Raw genomic sequence first — 16,323 nt, 5'->3', positions numbered from 1 at the left:
AGAGTGACAACCAGCGAGAGTCAGGTAGCTGAACCGATTAAAGAAAATGCAGGTAAGATATATTGTGCAAAAGTGTGTGTTTAATAACAATGTGTACTGTTAACTCGTTTTATACTATTTCAGCCCTGGACACCAGAGTGACAGCCAGCGACAGGCAGGTGGCAGAACTGAAGAAAGAGAACGCAGGTGACTAAAATGTTTCACTTATAAGAACGACTACATGTATTCTTCACCTGAACATAATAACATTCAGCTCATTTCAAGATATGAGAAACCAAAGCGATGTAACAAAGCCACATCATGGCTTATCATTTTCAAAATAAATGGAGGCCAGAGTGACAGCCAGTGAGAGCCAGGTGGCAGAACTGATGGGAAAGAATGCAGGTGACTAAATGTTTTACTTATCAGAGCTACTACATCTACACTTCACCTGAACATGATTCAGCTAATGTTAGGATGTGATAAAGGAAAGCGATGTTACAAAGCTACATCACAGTTTATTGTTTTCTTGTATGCATTATTTTCTAGCACTGGAGGCCAGAGTGACAGCCGGTGAGAGTCATATGGCAGAACTGAAGGGAAAGAACGCAGGTGACTATATACATTATATATACAAAAGTATGCAGACACCCCTTCAAATTAGTGGATTTGGATATTTCAGCCACACCGTTGCTGACAGGTATAAATTCGAGCACACAGCCATGCAATCTCCGTACACAAACATTGGCACTAGAATGGCCTTGAAGAGCTCAGTGACTTTCAAAGTGGCACCGTCATAGGATGCCACCTTTCCAACAAGTCAGTTCGTAATTTCTGCCCTGCTAGAGCAGCCCCAGTCAACTGTAAGTGCTGTTATTGGGAAGTGGAAACATCTAGGAGCACCAACGGCTCAGCTGCCAAGTGGTAGGCCACACAAGCTCACAGAACGGGACCGTTTAGTGCTGAAGAGTGTAGCGTGTAAAAATCATCTGTCGTTGTAACGTACGTTCTCTTCCTCGTCTGAGGAGGAGCAAGGATCGGACCAATATGCAGCGAGGTATGAAGACATAATGATTTACTTAAAGAAAGACGAACACGAAAAAACTCTTAACAAACTACAAAACAATAAACGACGTAAACAGACTTGAACATGAGAACTTACAGACAACGAAGAACGCACGAACAGGAACAAACGAAACAGTCCCGTGTGGCATAAACACTAACACAGGAACAATCACCCACAAACAAACAGTGTGAACAGCCTACCTTAATATGGTTCTCAATCAGAGGAAACGTAAAACACCTGCCCCTGATTGAGAACCATATCAGGCTAATTGAAAAGAACCCAACATAGAAACACATAACATAGAATGTCCACCCAGCTCACGTCCTGACCATACTAAACAAAGACAAAATAAAGGAAATAAGGTCAGGAACGTGACAGTCGTTGGTTGCAGCACTCACTACCAAGTTCCAAACTGCCTCTGGAAGCAATGCCAGCACAAGAACTGGTAGTCGCTGACTGATCTAATCAGGATGTATCTAAGCACAGCAATGACAACAAAGCTACCTCAGAGTATCAGTTTATTAACCTTTTGTCAATAGGGGGGCACTGTTTTCACTTTGTAAAAAATTGTTCACAAATTAAACTGCCTTGTACTCAATTCTTGCTCGTACAATATGCATTTTATTATTGGATAGAAAACATTCTCTAGTTTCTAAAACCGTTTGAATTATATCTGTGAGTAAAACAGAACTCATTTTGCAGGAAACTTCCTGTCAGGAAGTGAAAAATCTGAACTCGGGGGCTCTATTCCAGGGCCATCCTATTAATTTGCCTGAAATCTATGGATCTACATGCACTGCATACGCCTTCCACTAGATGTCAATAGGCAGTGAGAGGTGGAATGGGGTGTATAGCTTGATCTGAGGCCGAACAAGACCTCTTGGAATGACGTGACCACTTTTTTCTTTGTTCAGCAAGGCGCGAGAAGGAACCCTGGATTGCGTTCTGAAAAGCTTTCGTTATAGACGTTAGATATCTCCGTCTCTGATTTTATTTGATATATGTGTTAAAAACATCATAAAGTAGTTATTTTAAACAGAGTTATATCAGTTTATATCAGTTTATTGCGATTTTCGGCATTTTCTTTTCTTTGCGTTATGGTGAAGTTGGACACTCCTGCGCCACATGGCTAGCTTTGGTTGCTAATTCGACAGATGAAGAGGACATTCTACAAGCCAACAACGATTATTCTGGACAAAGGACCCCTTGTACAAGATTCATCATAATCTTGTACAATAAACAATCATAAACAATAATAATAATCATAAACAATCATAAACATAAATAATCATAAACACCATTTATGATGTTATTTCGTATTTCTGTCGAAAATGTGTAGTCGTATTTTTCGCCCTGATTTTGGGCGCTGTCTCGCTATAACGTAAGCTGTATGTCGTACTAAAGTTATTTTTAAAAATCTAACACAGCGGTTGCATTAAGAACTAGTGTATCTTTCATTTGCTGTCCAACATGTATTTTTTAGTAAAGTTTATGATTAGTTATTTGATTAGATTAGGTGCCTCTCCAAGATTTCTCCGGACAATATTTTTGCATTTTGACTACATATTCACATTGTAAAACCACGATTTATGCCGCTAAATATGCACATTTTTGAACAAACCATATATGTATTGTGTAATATGATGTTATAGGACTGTCATCTGTTGAAGATTGTGAAGGTTAGTGAATAAATGTATATCTTTTGCTGTTTTTTTCGCTATCGCTACCGTTGCGTTGAATGAATGCTGTTGTGTGGTTGGCTATTGTAGTAAGCTAATATAATGCTATATTGTGTTTTCGCTGTAAAACACTTAAAAAATCTGAAATATTGGCTGGATTCACAAGATGTTTGTCTTTCATTTGCTGTACACCATGTATTTTTCATAAATGTTTTATGATGAGTATTTAGGTATTTCACGTTGGTCTCTGTAGTTATTCTAGCTGCTTTGGTGAGATTTGTGATGGTGGCTGCAATGTAAAACTATGATTTATACCTGAAATATGCACATTTTTCGAACAAAACATATGCTATACAATAAATCTGTTATAAGACTGTCATCTGATGAAGTTGTTTCTTGATTAGTGACTATTTATATCTTTATTTGGTCGAATTTGTGATAGCTACCTATGCGGTAAAAGAATTGTGAAAATATGCGGTTGAGTCTTTTGCTATCGTGGTTAGCTAATAGAAATACATATTGTGTTTTCGCTGTAAAACATTTAAAAAATCGGAAATGATGGCTGGATTCACAAGATGTGTATCTTTCATCTGGTGTCTTGGACTTGTGATTTAATGATATTTAGACGCTAGTATTTACTTGTGGTGCTATGCTAGGCTATGCTAGTCAGCTTTTTTACTGATGAGGGTGCTCCCGGATCCGGGATGGTGACTCGTGAGAAGTTTTAAGATATTATTTTCTTGCTATTTCAGCCCTGGAGGCAAGACTGAGTGTTGCTGAGAGCCAGGTGGAGGAACTGAGGCTAGGTAAGAACAGATCAATTCAATCAAACCCACAGTATGGTATGAAATGAAGACATTTAGATATTACAGTGGGCTTGATTGAATTCATTCTCATGTGTTCGCACAGAAGACAGTTGGCCTTTTCTGTTGGTTTGACAGACTCAGGTATGTGGGACCCTTTCAAACTGAGATCACTCTGGTCTATGAAAAAGTCTTCACCAACATCGGCAACGGTTACGACCCAAACTCTGGTACAGCTTACGCCGACAATACTACAGATGAAACTTACACAGTAACAATACTACAGGTTCACCTACACAGAAATACATCTACAGCTCAGATAAACATATAAACATAAACACACAATCTCCATGTTCACATGTCCACCACAGGAGGCTGCTGAGGGGAGGACGGATCATAATAATGTCTGGAATGGCGTGAATGGAATGGTATGTGTTTGATGTGTTCGATTCCATTCACTTTAGTCCGTTACAGTCATTACTATGAGCCCGTCCTACCCAATTATGGTGACACCAGACGCCTGTGGTGCCCCCAGGGGCCAGCTACTGGCACAGACCCCAACCACTAACAGGCTGCTACAGTGCCTAAGAGAGACGGATAGTGCTGATCTCTCCCTGCTTCCCCTCTGATACAGGTATGTTCTCAGCACCAGTGAGAGGAGTCTACTACCTCACATTCACTTCCATGGGTCGAGAGCCTGGACAGAAAATGGGTGTTTACTTGGTCAAAAATGGAGAGCAAATGATATACAACGTCCAGGACAACTTCCATGGTGGTTATGAGTACATGACAGGTGCCGTGGCTCTGGAGCTAGAGAAAGATGATCTGGTGTACTTAAGGCTTCCTAAGGGCTGGGGGCTGTATGATGACAACTGTAACCACACTGTCTTTACTGGCATCCTGCTCTTCACCACCAACCCTGCTATGGGCCAACTCCACTAGTCCCTCTCCGTCCTCCTACAGTCTTCAATAAACATGGAATGAGTGACTTTGTCCTGTCATCATTAAAGCACATTCCTCAGTCATCATCACAAACATAAGCCAGACGGTAGATGACATCCTGTTACCCTATTTTATTATGAGAAGAACTGAGCTGCATCAATGCTAGATCGGGTCAGTACACTTTGATCTAACTGAGCTGTAATTTCACAAAAGCATTTATGCCATTGTTTCTGAAGCATTGGAGACCAATACAGGTTCATAAATATAGAACATGAGTGCATGAGTACAGTGTCCAGTGTTCAGTCTCAGCAGGAGGTGTGGTTGTGTTACCTGTAGGCCCAGGGGGTTGAGGCTGGTGTTGCTCCGGCAGCTGATTGGTCCTTCCGTTAGAACCTCCAGAGCGTAGAGCAGGTGTTCGTCACGGAAACGAGAGGGCCAGCCCACCTGGAGCTCCGCCTCCCTGATACTACTGGGACCTGAGTTATGGAGCTGAGAGAATAAGAGGGAAAGGAGATAGAGATGAGAGGAAGAGAGAGGGGGGAGTAGAGAGAGAGAGTATGAGAACACCAAGCCACTCAGCTTAGCCCCTTTCCACACACTCATTAATTCTGAGGGTGGTGATGGTGAGTCACCCAAACAGGACATGGTCCCAGTGCTCCAGGCAGGAATTCTCTGAGAGAGAACCTCTGGCCGACCTAACTATAACCAGCTGGACAGACTGCAGGACAGGAGCACTGCAGCCCCAAACCCTGCAGACATCCAGCAGATGTCCCTCTTCACTGCATCTTCAACATACACACACGTACATATCTACATAAGCGTACAGAGGCTCATTATCAGCAACCATCACTCCTGTGTTCCAATGGCACGTTGTGTTAGCTAATCCAAGTTTATCATTTTAAAAGGCTAATTGATCATTAGAAAACCATTTTGCAATTATGTTAGCACAGCTGAAAACTGTTGTGCTAATTCAAGAAGCAATAAAACTGTCCTTTAGACTAGCTGAGTATCTGGAGCATCAGCATTTGTGGGTTCGATTACAGGCTCAAAATGGCCAGAAACAAAGAACTTTCTTTTGAAACTCATCAGTCTATTCTTGTTCTGAGAAATGAAGGCTATTCCATGCCAAGGAACTGAAGAGCCAGTTTGCGCTGTTCTGTGAAGGGAGTAGTATACAGCGTTGTACCAGATCTTCATGATAAACTTGGATTAGCTAACACAACGTGCCATTGGAACACAGGAGTGATGGTTGCTGATAATGGGCCTCTGTACGCCTATGAAGATATTCCATAAAAAAATCTGCCATTTCCAGCTACAATAGTCATTTACAATATTAACAATGTCTACATTGTATTTCTGATCAATTTGATGTTATTTTAATGGACAATTTTTAATTTTTAATTTAAAAAACAAGGACATTTCTAAGTGACACCAAACTTTTGAACGGTAGTGTATGTCTGATCCCCTCCTCTTATCCCTCCACCCCACTCTGTCTTTCTCTCTCTCTTCCTTTATGACAGTAATTACCACTGTTCAGGAGGCCTTTGATCAGACAGCAGACAGCACTTACAGGGCTACTGCCTTTACTGTGTGTGTATGTACCTCGTAGATGTGTGTGACCTGGGGTCCTACGTCATCCTCTTTGACCGGCTTCTCTTTGGGCTCCCAGTGAGGAAACGGAAGAACCACCTGAGAGGGATGACACACCCTGGAAAGGGAGAGAGAGAGGCAGAGAGAGATGGAAGAGAGAAAGAAAGAAAAAGAGAAGCGATAGAGAAAGAAAGAGAAGAGAGAGTGTGAGAACAAATGATATGGAGAGCAAATGATATACAACATCCAGGACAACTTGGGGGGTGAACACCAAGCCACTCGCCACTCCGCTGCCAAACACAACTTACCCAACGCCGGTTGGACCTTAACCTCCAGCCCCCCACGGATCACTGTCTGTTTGTGTGTACAACTGCCTTAGAAGCAGCCAAGTCACTCTGGGGTCCAGACTTTGAAGTGTGTTTGTGTGTGGGGGGGGGGTAGTAAAACAAGGAACATTCGGACAAGTGGGTACATTTCGTCAGAACCCACAAGGAAAAAAGCTATTTTAGGCTTGGGAGTTAGGGTTAGGATTACAATTAGGGTTAAGGGAAAGGTTTAGTTTTAAGGTTAGGTGTTAAGCTTAGCGTTAAGGTTAGGGTTAGGTTAACGGTTAGGGAAAAAAGGAGTTTGAATGGGAGTCAATGTTTTGTTCCCCACAAGGATAGTAAATCAAACGTGTGTGTGTGTATGTGTGTGCAAGCGTGTGTGTGACGAAGGAGCACTAGCACTGGCTCATGTGTGCATGATTAGCAGATATCTATTCATAGAAACATACAGAGACACAACCACACTGAGCAATAGAAATACAGCAAAATAAATGAGCCTGTCTCACCTACATGGCACGAGACAAAGAGATACACTGTATGACAACAAAGTGCATCAAACACGGCAAGATATGCTACTGTCACAGGGTTAGAGAAAAGATCAATCAGAACAGAGATGTATCACTCACCCCCTCAGGTCTAGCTGAGCTCTGGCAGAGATGGAGAGAGACAGGCTGACTGGGTTGCTCTTGGAGTTGTCTTCGTTTGAACTGTAAGATAAGAGGCACACGAGTCAATAAAGATGTTCGGATGTAAGAGTCTGCACCATGGCCTGACGATGTATGGCGTGTGTGCATGTGTGCATGTGTGCGTGTGTGAGTAAATTAGTGAGTGAGCGTGTGTTTGTGGCGAGGTGAATAGTCAATGTTTTGTCTCGTCTGTTTCCCTCCGGCCATCTGTCTCGACGCTCTTTGTTTGGGAAAGCCACAGAATTCTGACAGAGGTTCCTTTTTACAGTTATGTGTGTCACAGCTCTTCAGCAGTGTGTGTGTGTGTGTATCTGCACGCATCTGCGTGTTTGGCTGTTACCTGTGGATCTGTAGGTCAAAGTCAATGTGAGGACCGGCATCATCCAGCCTTTGGACAGCAAACCTTAAACCTACAGATACCTGGAGACAGAGACAGTGAGACAAAGAGAGAAGGACAGAGAGAGAGAGAGAGGGACAGAGACAGAAAGAGACGATTCAAAGTCTGTGTCAGTGACATCTGTAAGTGTTCAGTTAAACCGAGCAGCCTTCTAACCCCATGTACAGTCTCCCTTTGTTAAAACTAACCAGAACCTGGCCATGGTGTGTGCATCTGGGTTACGTATCTGTATTGTGTGTGTGTGTCTCAGTTGGAGGATCAGTACAGATCTGTGGGCTGAGAAGACCAGATCCCTTTCCCTCTAGTCTTTAGACCCCAGTTAAACCCCCTCTACCCTTGCTTAACTCACACCATGTGGAGGGCTTAGTTCATAACCATGAGTATGATAATGGCTTCTTGCATTTGTGTGTGTGTGTAATAATGTTGTCATGAACAACAGGTCAGACACTAGTCAATGCCGGAAACTCAAACACTCGCTAAATCTACAAGGGAGAAGCCTGAGGGTGGAAACTCATTAGGACTCCAAAGTCAAAGAGACTTTATTGCACATCAGAGAGAGAAACCTTAAAACTCAACAGAGATGACGAAAGACCAAATGGGTCTAAATCACTGAGGTCCCCAGGCTGAGAGAAAGAGAGACAGACAGACAGAGTGACCCAAATATATCTCTCTCCCCAAATCTGGAAAACATGTATTTCCTGTCGCTTCTCTCCCATGTCCTGAACAGCACCACCACCACTATAAAACGGTCTAATCTGGATCTACTGTAAAACCCACCATAATACAGAGACAGCGTTGTCAAGGAAATTATCTAATGCATCGAACAGCCATCGACCTGATCTAATGCATCGACCAGCCATCAACCTGTTCTAATGCATCGACCAGCCATCGACCTGATCTAATGCATCGACCAGCCATCAACCTGATCTAATGCATCGACCTGTTCTAATGCATCGACCAGCCATCGACCTGATCTAATGCATCGACCAGCCATCAACCTGATCTAATGCATCGACCAGCCATCGACCTGATCTAATGCATCGACCAGCCATCAACCTGATCTAATGCATCGACCTGTTCTAATGCATCGACCAGCCATCGACCTGATCTAATGCATCGACCAGCCATCAACCTGATCTAATGCATCGACCAGCCATCGACCTGATCTAATGCATCGACCAGCCATCGACCTGTTCCAATGCATCGACCAACCATCGACCTGATCCAATGCATCGACCAGCCATCGACCTGTTCTAATGCATCGACCTGTTCTAATGCATCGACCAGCCATCGACCTGTTCTAATGCATCGACCTGTTCTAATGCATCGACCAGCCATCGACCTGTTCTAATGCATCGACCAGCCATCGACCTGATCTAATGCATCGACCAGCCATCGACCTGTTCTAATGCATCGACCAGCCATCGACCTGATCTAATGCATCGACCAGCCATCGACCTGATCTAATGCATCGACCAGCCATCGACCTGTTCTAATGCATCGACCAGCCATCGACCTGATCTAATGCATCGACCAGCCATCGACCTGATCTAATGCATCGACCTGTTCTAATGCATCGACCAGCCATCGACCTGTTCTAATGCATCGACCAGCCATCGACCTGATCTAATGCATCGACCTGTTCTAATGCATCGACCAGCCATCGACCTGTTCTAATGCATCGACCAGCCATCGACCTGATCTAATGCATCGACCAGCCATCAACCTGATCTAATGCATCGACCAGCCATCGACCTGTTCTAATGCATCGACCAGCCATCGACCTGTTCTAATGCATCGACCAGCCATCGACCTGTTCTAATGCATCGACCAGCCATCGACCTGTTCTAATGCATCGACCTGTTCTAATGCATCGACCAGCCATCGACCTGTTCTAATGCATCGACCAGCCATCGACCTGTTCTAATGCATCGACCTGTTCTAATGCATCGACCTGTTCTAATGCATCGACCAGCCATCGACCTGATCTAATGCATCGACCAGCCATCGACCTGATCTAATGCATCGACCAGCCATCGACCTGATCTAATGCATCGACCAGCCATCGACCTGTTCTAATGCATCGACCTGTTCTAATGCATCGACCTGTTCTAATGCATCGACCAGCCATCGACCTGTTCTAATGCATCGACCAGCCATCGACCTGTTCTAATGCATCGACCAGCCATCGACCTGATCTAATGCATCGACCAGCCATCGACCTGTTCTAATGCATCGACCAGCCATCGACCTGATCTAATGCATCGACCAGCCATCGACCTGTTCTAATGCATCGACCAGCCATCGACCTGTTCTAATGCATCGACCAGCCATCGACCTGTTCTAATGCATCGACCAGCCATCGACCTGTTCTAATGCATCGACCAGCCATCGACCTGATCTAATGCATCGACCTGTTCTAATGCATCGACCAGCCATCGACCTGATCTAATGCATCGACCTGTTCTAATGCATCGACCAGCCATCGACCTGTTCTAATGCATCGACCAGCCATCGACCTGATCTAATGCATCGACCAACCAGTGACTGTTCTCACATTCCTTGATGTAAGAGAAGGGATTGACGCTAACAGACGGGTATATATTTGTTTTTCTGGCCAGTGAGACCTCTGATTGCTCCAAGGCTATATATGGTGTTCCACAGGGCTCTGTGCAGGGGCCGTTTCTGTTCACATTATATATGCTGATCGTCTGGCAGAGGTGGCACACCAGGCCCCAGAGTGGTGTAGCGGAAGACAAAATTCTGAGGCCCTTCGTTTTTCCTGATCTGGTAACCTAACCAGGTAAAACTCTGGACCTTAAACGGTATGACGTGATTCATCTGTTTAATATGGGCTATGATGGGACCAGAGTTTTTCTAATCAGGTCACATGGTTTTAAAAAACTCCTGGCCTTGGGGAGGATGAAAACCCTGTCAAACTGCAGCAACTGTAATTGTTCATATGAATTATATTTTAAAGAAGGACTAGGAGGGTCCTATAGACAGACACTGAGAAAGAAACATGATTGGACAATAAAACACAGGGGTGAGCTTGATTTATGCAGATTTGCATCATGTAGTTTGCATTATTGTGTTTATATGTTATATTATTGTGTTTACATTTAAACTTGGGCTAACCAGGTTACGTAGACTTTTTCAATCCAAGAGTTGAAAAGTCTAGGTAACTTGGTTAGCCCAAGTTTAAATATAAACCAAATGTAATACCATTCACATTTTTTCACAAACAAATGAGCTATAAATAGCGGACACAACATTAGCGCTTCGTTTACCCTGGCCAGAGGAACAGGGCCCATAGTAGACTAGACTATGCAGCTGTTGTTGTTAGTATTCTACAGTTGATCAGACCGAAAAATTGTCTCGTTTCCATGCAACACATCATGTCAGCTCGCTAATGTTTAGGAAGGCTGCTCCATTTATGTAAGAGTTTTTACTTGTGTCTGTCGGGAGTGATGTGTTATCAGCTTGCTAAATAAATACCAGAGGAAAGTGGAGAGCGCCTTGAGCTTTATGCCAGCCTGCGCAACCTGCGTTTTCCATTAATCTGATTGGTCAAGGCACACAAAGAGCCTGTAGCAGCACTCCGGTGTGAAAGACAAAAAAATTGTGCGCGAGTGACAAATCATGAGGCAAATCGGTCTAAAAAACAGCACTTTGCCCTTTTTTTTACACTTTGCACAGATATATTTTATTAAACTAAATCACAAGTGATGTGGCGCTGACGCAGCCACACCTGATTGAAAAGTGCTGTGGCAAATGCTGCCTCGCCACACATTTTCCGGCAGCCCTGCCGTCTGGGATGTTACCATAAACAGTGTCTGTTTTCACCGCTATGCTTGTTGACCTCAGGAAGAGTAGCTGCTGCTTTAGCACTAGCTAATGGGGATCCTAATAAAATACTAAACATTTTGACAATACACGACTGTTCGTTTTAAAGCAACATGGCGAGGCAGTCTGCATTTTAGAGGCTTGACTAAAAAGTATTAGAATGAGAAAAAGATACGTTCAAAATGGTCTACAACCGTTACTCCGGCTGCATGATTAGTCAGTGTGTATGTGTGTGTTTATTCTATAAGAGCTCATGAATTCCTACAGGTCCAAAGGGGCAAGGGTAAGTATGTATGGGAAACATCTGGTCTGAAGGAGAGCTGACGTGCACACACACGCACACACACACTCCTCAATTCCTTGGAGCCCTCTAAAGCCGCGCCCCAGAAGTGAAATCTGATCACATAATTGATTTATCAGAATGCTGTGTGTCGCTTCTAGAGCTAACAAATACCGCTCTCAGGCTCACAACACACACACACTTACACACGCTTGCACGTAGCTACGTATACACACACACAAACACACAGACACACAAACACACACAAACACACATGCACACACAGACAGACAGAGCGGTTACAGAAACACAGGGTAGAGTTACATGTCGGAAGGGACCACTCTTTACTTAACAAAGCCTGTGCTTCCTGGATGTGTCATGCAAGGGGCGAACGGATTAACACACACAGAAATACCCACAGACAGCTTCAGAGTGTGGGACTCAGTGGGGTACGGGGTATCTGGGTGATCAATCACCATGGTATCTATCAATCAGCACAACTGTATCTGATTGACATCTTCCTGTTTGGTCAGGAAGTGGTTGTTTCCAAGTAAAGGGGGAGGTCAGTGTGAGGACATGTACGTGTGTGTATTTTTTTGTGTTAATTTGTGTGTGTGTTGGACTTACTTCTGTTCCAGCAACCATAGGATTCCCCAGGTCACACACCACCAGTCTGGAGTCATTCACCATCCTGTACTCACAGTTCAACCTGGATAGAGACTGGAGAGGAGAGGAGGGCAGGCAAGAAAAGAGATGGAAGGGAGAGGGTGGAAGAGGAAGAGAAGTGATATGTGGGGGAAGGGAGGAGAGGAAAAGAGTGATGAATGCTCTGACAGTAACAACCTCATCCATCTTAGTGCCCCATTACACACGCTCTCTCTCTCTCTCTCTCTCTCTCTCTCTCTCTCTCTCTGTCTCTCTCTCTCTCTCTCTCTCTCTCTCTCTCTCTGTCGCTCTCTCTCTGTCGCTCTCTCTCTCTCTCTCTCTCTCTGTCTCTCTGTCTCTCTGTCTCTCTCTCTCTCTCTCTCTCTCTCTCACACAAACAAACAAAAAAACTAAGAGTCCTCTAGAGAAAAAACCCTGACATTGTCAACAGGATGTAATGTCATGGTAAAGAGGTCAGCAAGGCGGTAGGGTCTAGTTGAGCTGGGCTAGGGTCAGTGTGGGGGTGGTAGTGTGTGTGAATGAGTGTTCTCACCTCTATCCTGCGTTCCACTCCTATGTAATCAGCCTCAGGGGGTAGGAGTGTGTGTAGCTCCGTCTCATATGCCCCCTCTCCGTTGTTAACCGCGTTTATGGTCAACATGACCAGGTTGTCATCCCCGACCACCAGCTCTGTACGGTCCCTGTGTTTGTGTGTGTGCAGGAGAGAGATAAAAACAACTCAATACTACGTCAAACAGTAGAGGTCGGAGTGCCATGGCGATAGCATACAGATGGAAACAGTAGAAAAACACACACACACACACACACACACACACACACACACACACACACACACACACACACACACACACACACACACACACACACACACACACACACACACACACACACACACACACACACACACACACACACACACACACACACACACATAGGCCTCTCTACACACTTGCTAATGTAAACAATCAGAGAGTAAACTTCTCTCCTTGCATGCTGTAACACAGTCCTACCCTTTGTTTGGGTGTGTGTGTGTGTATATGAATGTGTGTGAGTATGTACAGTGGGGCAAAAAAGTATTTAGTCAGCCACCAATTGTGCAAGTTCTCCCACTTAAAAAGATGAGAGAGGCCTGTAATTTTCATCATAGGTACACTTCAACTATGACAGACAAAATGAGAAAAAAAATCCCGAAAATCACATTGTAGGGATTTTTAATGAATTTATTTGCAAATTATGGTGGAAAATAAGTATTTGGTCACCTACAAACAAGCAAGATTTCTGGCTCTCACATACCTGTAACTTCTTCTTTAAGAGGCTCCTCTGTCCTCCACTCGTTACCTGTATTAATGGCACCTGTTTGAACTTGTTATCAGTATAAAAGACACCTGTAAACAACCTCAAACAGTCACACTCCAAACTCCACTAGGGCCAAGACCAAAGAGCTGTCAAAGGACACCAGAAACAAAATTGTAGACCTGCACCAGGCTGGGAAGACTGAATCTGCAATAGGTAAGCAGCTTGGTTTGAAGAAATCAACTGTGGGAGCAATTATTAGGAAATGGAAGACATACAAGACCACTGATAATCTCCCTCGATCTGGGGCTCCACGCAAGATCTCACCCCGTGGGGTCAAAATGATCACAAGAACGGTGAGCAAAAATCCCAGAACCACACGGGGGGACCTAGTGAATGACCTGCAGAGAGCTGAGACCAAAGTAACAAAGCCTACCATCAGTAACACACTACGCCGCCAGGGACTTAAATCCTGCAGTGCCAGACGTGTCCCCCTGCTTAAGCCAGTACATGTCCAGGCCCATCTGAAGTTTGCTAGAGAGAATTTGGATGATCCAGAAGAAGATTGGGAGAATGTCATATGGTCAGATGAAACCAAAATATAACTTTTTGGTAAAAACTCAACTCGTCGTGTTTGGAGGACAAAGAATGCTGAGTTGTTTTTCTGCAAAGGGACCAGGACGACTGATCCGTGTAAAGGAAAGAATGAATGGGGCCATGTATCGTGAGATTTTGAGTGAAAACCTCCTTCCATCAGCAAGGGCATTGAAGATGAAACGTGGCTGGGTCTTTCAGCATGACAATGATCCCAAACACACCGCCCGGGCAACGAAGGAGTGGCTTCGTAAGAAGCATTTCAAGGTCCTGGAGTGGCCTAGCCAGTCTCCAGATCTCAACCCCATAGAAAATCTTTGGAGGGAGTTGAAAGTCCGTGTTGCCCATTAACAGCCCCAAAACATCACTGCTCTAGAGGAGATCTGCATGGAGGAATGGGCCAAAATACCAGCAACAGTGTGTGAACCTTGTGAAGACTTACAGAAAACATTTGACCTCTGTCATTGCCAACAAAGGGTATATAACAAAGTATTGAGATAAACTTTTGTTATTGACCAAATACTTATTTTCCACCATAATTTGCAAATAAATTCATTAAAAATCCTGCAATGTGATTTTCTGGATTTTTCTTTCTCATTTTGTCTGTCATAGTTGAAGTGTACCTATGATGAAAATTACAGGCCTCTCTCATCTTTTTAAGTGGGAGAACTTGCACAATTGGTGGCTGACTAAATACATTTTTGCCCCACTGTACATATGTTGAAAGTTTACAGGTTGACAAGGACTTTTCTGAATCTTCCCAACATGCCTCACTTTACTTTAAAGGAAAATCAGATTTTTGAACATGGTCCCTAGCTGTGTGTTGCCGCTTTCCATGTCTGTAACTTGTGAGGTGTGGAAACACTTTGTTGCTTTTATGAATTTTGTCTTGCTGCTTTTTGTTCTATGTTGCTCTGCCTGTATGCTACGTCTTGCTTGTCCTATGTTGCTATGTCTGTATGCTATGTCTTGTTCTATGTTGCTATTGTCTATATTGTAATTGTTTTTAATAACCTGCCCAGGGACTGCGGTTGAAAATTAGCCGGCTGGCTAAAACCGGCACTTTAACTGAAACGTTGATTAATGTGCACTGTCCCTGTAAAAATAAAATAAACTCAAACTCAAACAGGGCAGGGCACAACACACCACAAGGCGTAACACACCCCTATATCAGTAAGGTTTTTTAACTGCTGTATTTAAATGAGACCGTAACTGATTCATGTTGACGTATATGCTACATATGTTAGATACAGTACATACTTACATGCTTGCAGACAGCTGGAGGTCTGGAATACACTCGTTGTCTTCCCCACAGTCCAGCAGAATATACGCCTGAGAAATAAAGGAGAAAGGGAGAGACCGATGGGGAGAGGGATGGGGGAGGATTTAGGTCTAGTCTAATGGTACTCATATGCTGTAAGTGGTCTTGATTGGATGAGAAAGAGAGCCCCCACACACACACACCTGTTCTTGCAGGAAGGTACTGCTGTAGCGGTTGAGGACAGGGGGGAGATCCAGGTTGGAAGGAGGGGCTAAACTGTAGTTCAGAGCCAATGAAATGGGAGTCAATTTATCCCTAAACTCATCCTCCTCCTGAGAGTGACAGAGAGAGAAGGGGGGTGGGGGACACACACCATGTAACATAAAGTTTGTTCACTATAACACAATAACTGGTCCAAAAACAGGTTCAGCTGAGTTGACAGATATTTTGAGAGGATATTGTCCAAACACAGCAAGGATGGAGGCCTCCATTTAAAAAAAAACTTAAATCCATTATTTGGAAGTGGAGTGTGTTTGACTTACTCGTAGGTAGACAGTGTAGTTCAGGCAGGAGTGTGGACGGCTGTGGCCAAGAGTTAGGAACCCTGTGTGCTGGGGCTGATGGGAATTCAGGAAATGAACTCTCTTTACTCCGCCCCTCACACCTTTCAGCCAATCCAGTTGCAGCTCTGCATTCAAGACTGGGAGAGGTGGAGGAGAGAGGGGGATGGAGGGAGAGAGTAAGGAGGGGTTCCATATGGTCCCATCCTGTGTGTGTGTGTGTGTGTGTGTGTGTGTGTGCGTGCGTGCGTGCGTGCGTGCGTGCGTGCGTGCTTGCGTGTGTGTGTGTGTGTATATTCTCATCTGGTGTGCAGGAGGGAACCGTGGGTATGGTCTACTTTATCACTTTTAGATT

General features: G+C 44.1%; 1 protein-coding gene across 1 annotated transcript in view; it reads right to left on the bottom strand.

The window, feature by feature from the left end:
- Positions 1-16,323, bottom strand: part of LOC129837476 (integrin alpha-8-like) — a 70,416-nt gene that overhangs the window by 11,559 nt on the left and 42,534 nt on the right. Inside the window, exons 17-25 of the mRNA XM_055903670.1 lie at positions 15,951-16,108; positions 15,612-15,740; positions 15,412-15,479; positions 12,793-12,940; positions 12,222-12,314; positions 7,412-7,491; positions 7,012-7,092; positions 6,072-6,177; positions 4,800-4,958 (exon numbers count right to left, since the gene is read on the bottom strand). Coding sequence (XP_055759645.1) covers positions 4,800-4,958; positions 6,072-6,177; positions 7,012-7,092; positions 7,412-7,491; positions 12,222-12,314; positions 12,793-12,940; positions 15,412-15,479; positions 15,612-15,740; positions 15,951-16,108 — 1,022 coding nt within the window. The remainder of the gene's footprint in view (positions 1-4,799; positions 4,959-6,071; positions 6,178-7,011; positions 7,093-7,411; positions 7,492-12,221; positions 12,315-12,792; positions 12,941-15,411; positions 15,480-15,611; positions 15,741-15,950; positions 16,109-16,323) is intronic.

This window comes from Salvelinus fontinalis, chromosome 38, assembly GCF_029448725.1.
Source record: "Salvelinus fontinalis isolate EN_2023a chromosome 38, ASM2944872v1, whole genome shotgun sequence".
Classification (NCBI taxonomy): domain Eukaryota; kingdom Metazoa; phylum Chordata; class Actinopteri; order Salmoniformes; family Salmonidae; genus Salvelinus; species Salvelinus fontinalis.
The sequence above is the reverse complement of the archived record's forward strand: the minus strand, read 5'-3'. Positions and strand labels throughout refer to the sequence as shown.